Here is a 705-nt window from a genome sequence, read left to right as displayed (position 1 = left end):
TCCCTACACCTGGGGGACCAATTAACAGCACTCCATTAGGGACAGAAAGACCCAGCTTCTTCAAAGTTTTTGGAAAGCGGAAAGGCAGATCAATCATTTCTTTCAAAGACTTCCCCACATCATCTAGTCCTGCAATGGAAGTTTTTGCAGTGTCTTCTGACAGATGTCTGTACCATTCTAAAGTGATCAACTCCTTAATTTTTATGCTTGTTTGGGCAGTTATCAATCCAGCTTCCTCCTCCAAAAGGTCCGCAGACAGTATTTCAATATACGCCACGGGATTTTCGGGACTTGGGGCAACAGTAACAACACAATGCAGCGAAACATACACGTTTCTTAGCAGCTCTCTGATCGTCTCCTGCAACACCGCTCTGGGAGTCGACTTTTTCAGCGCGGCGCTCTTGAGGACCGCTCTCACAGTGGCTTTCCGCAGCTGTCGGTGCGGCAGCAGCTGCAGCCGGCCCACGCTCAGCGAGAGGCCGCGCAGGTCCCGCGCCGTCAGCCCCGCGCTGCTGCACGTCAGGTCGGCCTGCAGGTACCCGTCCGCCAGGTCGTGCCGGGGCCACGCCGTGCACACACAGCACCCGCCGGGCACGGAGATCCTCAGCGGGGCGCCGATCCTGGCTCCCCGGAAGGAGAGTGCGGCAGGTCCCAACCGGCACCGCTGGGTGCCCTCATCTCCCGGCTCCAGCGGGAGCAGCTTTA

The 705-nt window shown here is 57.4% G+C and overlaps 1 protein-coding gene across 1 annotated transcript in view; it reads right to left on the bottom strand.

The window, feature by feature from the left end:
* Positions 1-705, bottom strand: part of SPATA5L1 (spermatogenesis associated 5 like 1) — a 7290-nt gene that overhangs the window by 6357 nt on the left and 228 nt on the right. The window contains 2 exon segments of the mRNA XM_017742546.1: position 1; positions 4-700. The exon segment at position 1 is cut by the window's left edge and continues 352 nt beyond it. Of these exon segments, the coding sequence (XP_017598035.1) occupies position 1; positions 4-700 (698 nt within the window).

Source organism: Corvus brachyrhynchos, unplaced genomic scaffold (assembly GCF_000691975.1).
Source record: "Corvus brachyrhynchos isolate BGI_N302 unplaced genomic scaffold, ASM69197v1 scaffold97, whole genome shotgun sequence".
NCBI lineage: Eukaryota > Metazoa > Chordata > Aves > Passeriformes > Corvidae > Corvus > Corvus brachyrhynchos.
This window is presented reverse-complemented; position numbering and strand designations above follow the sequence as displayed.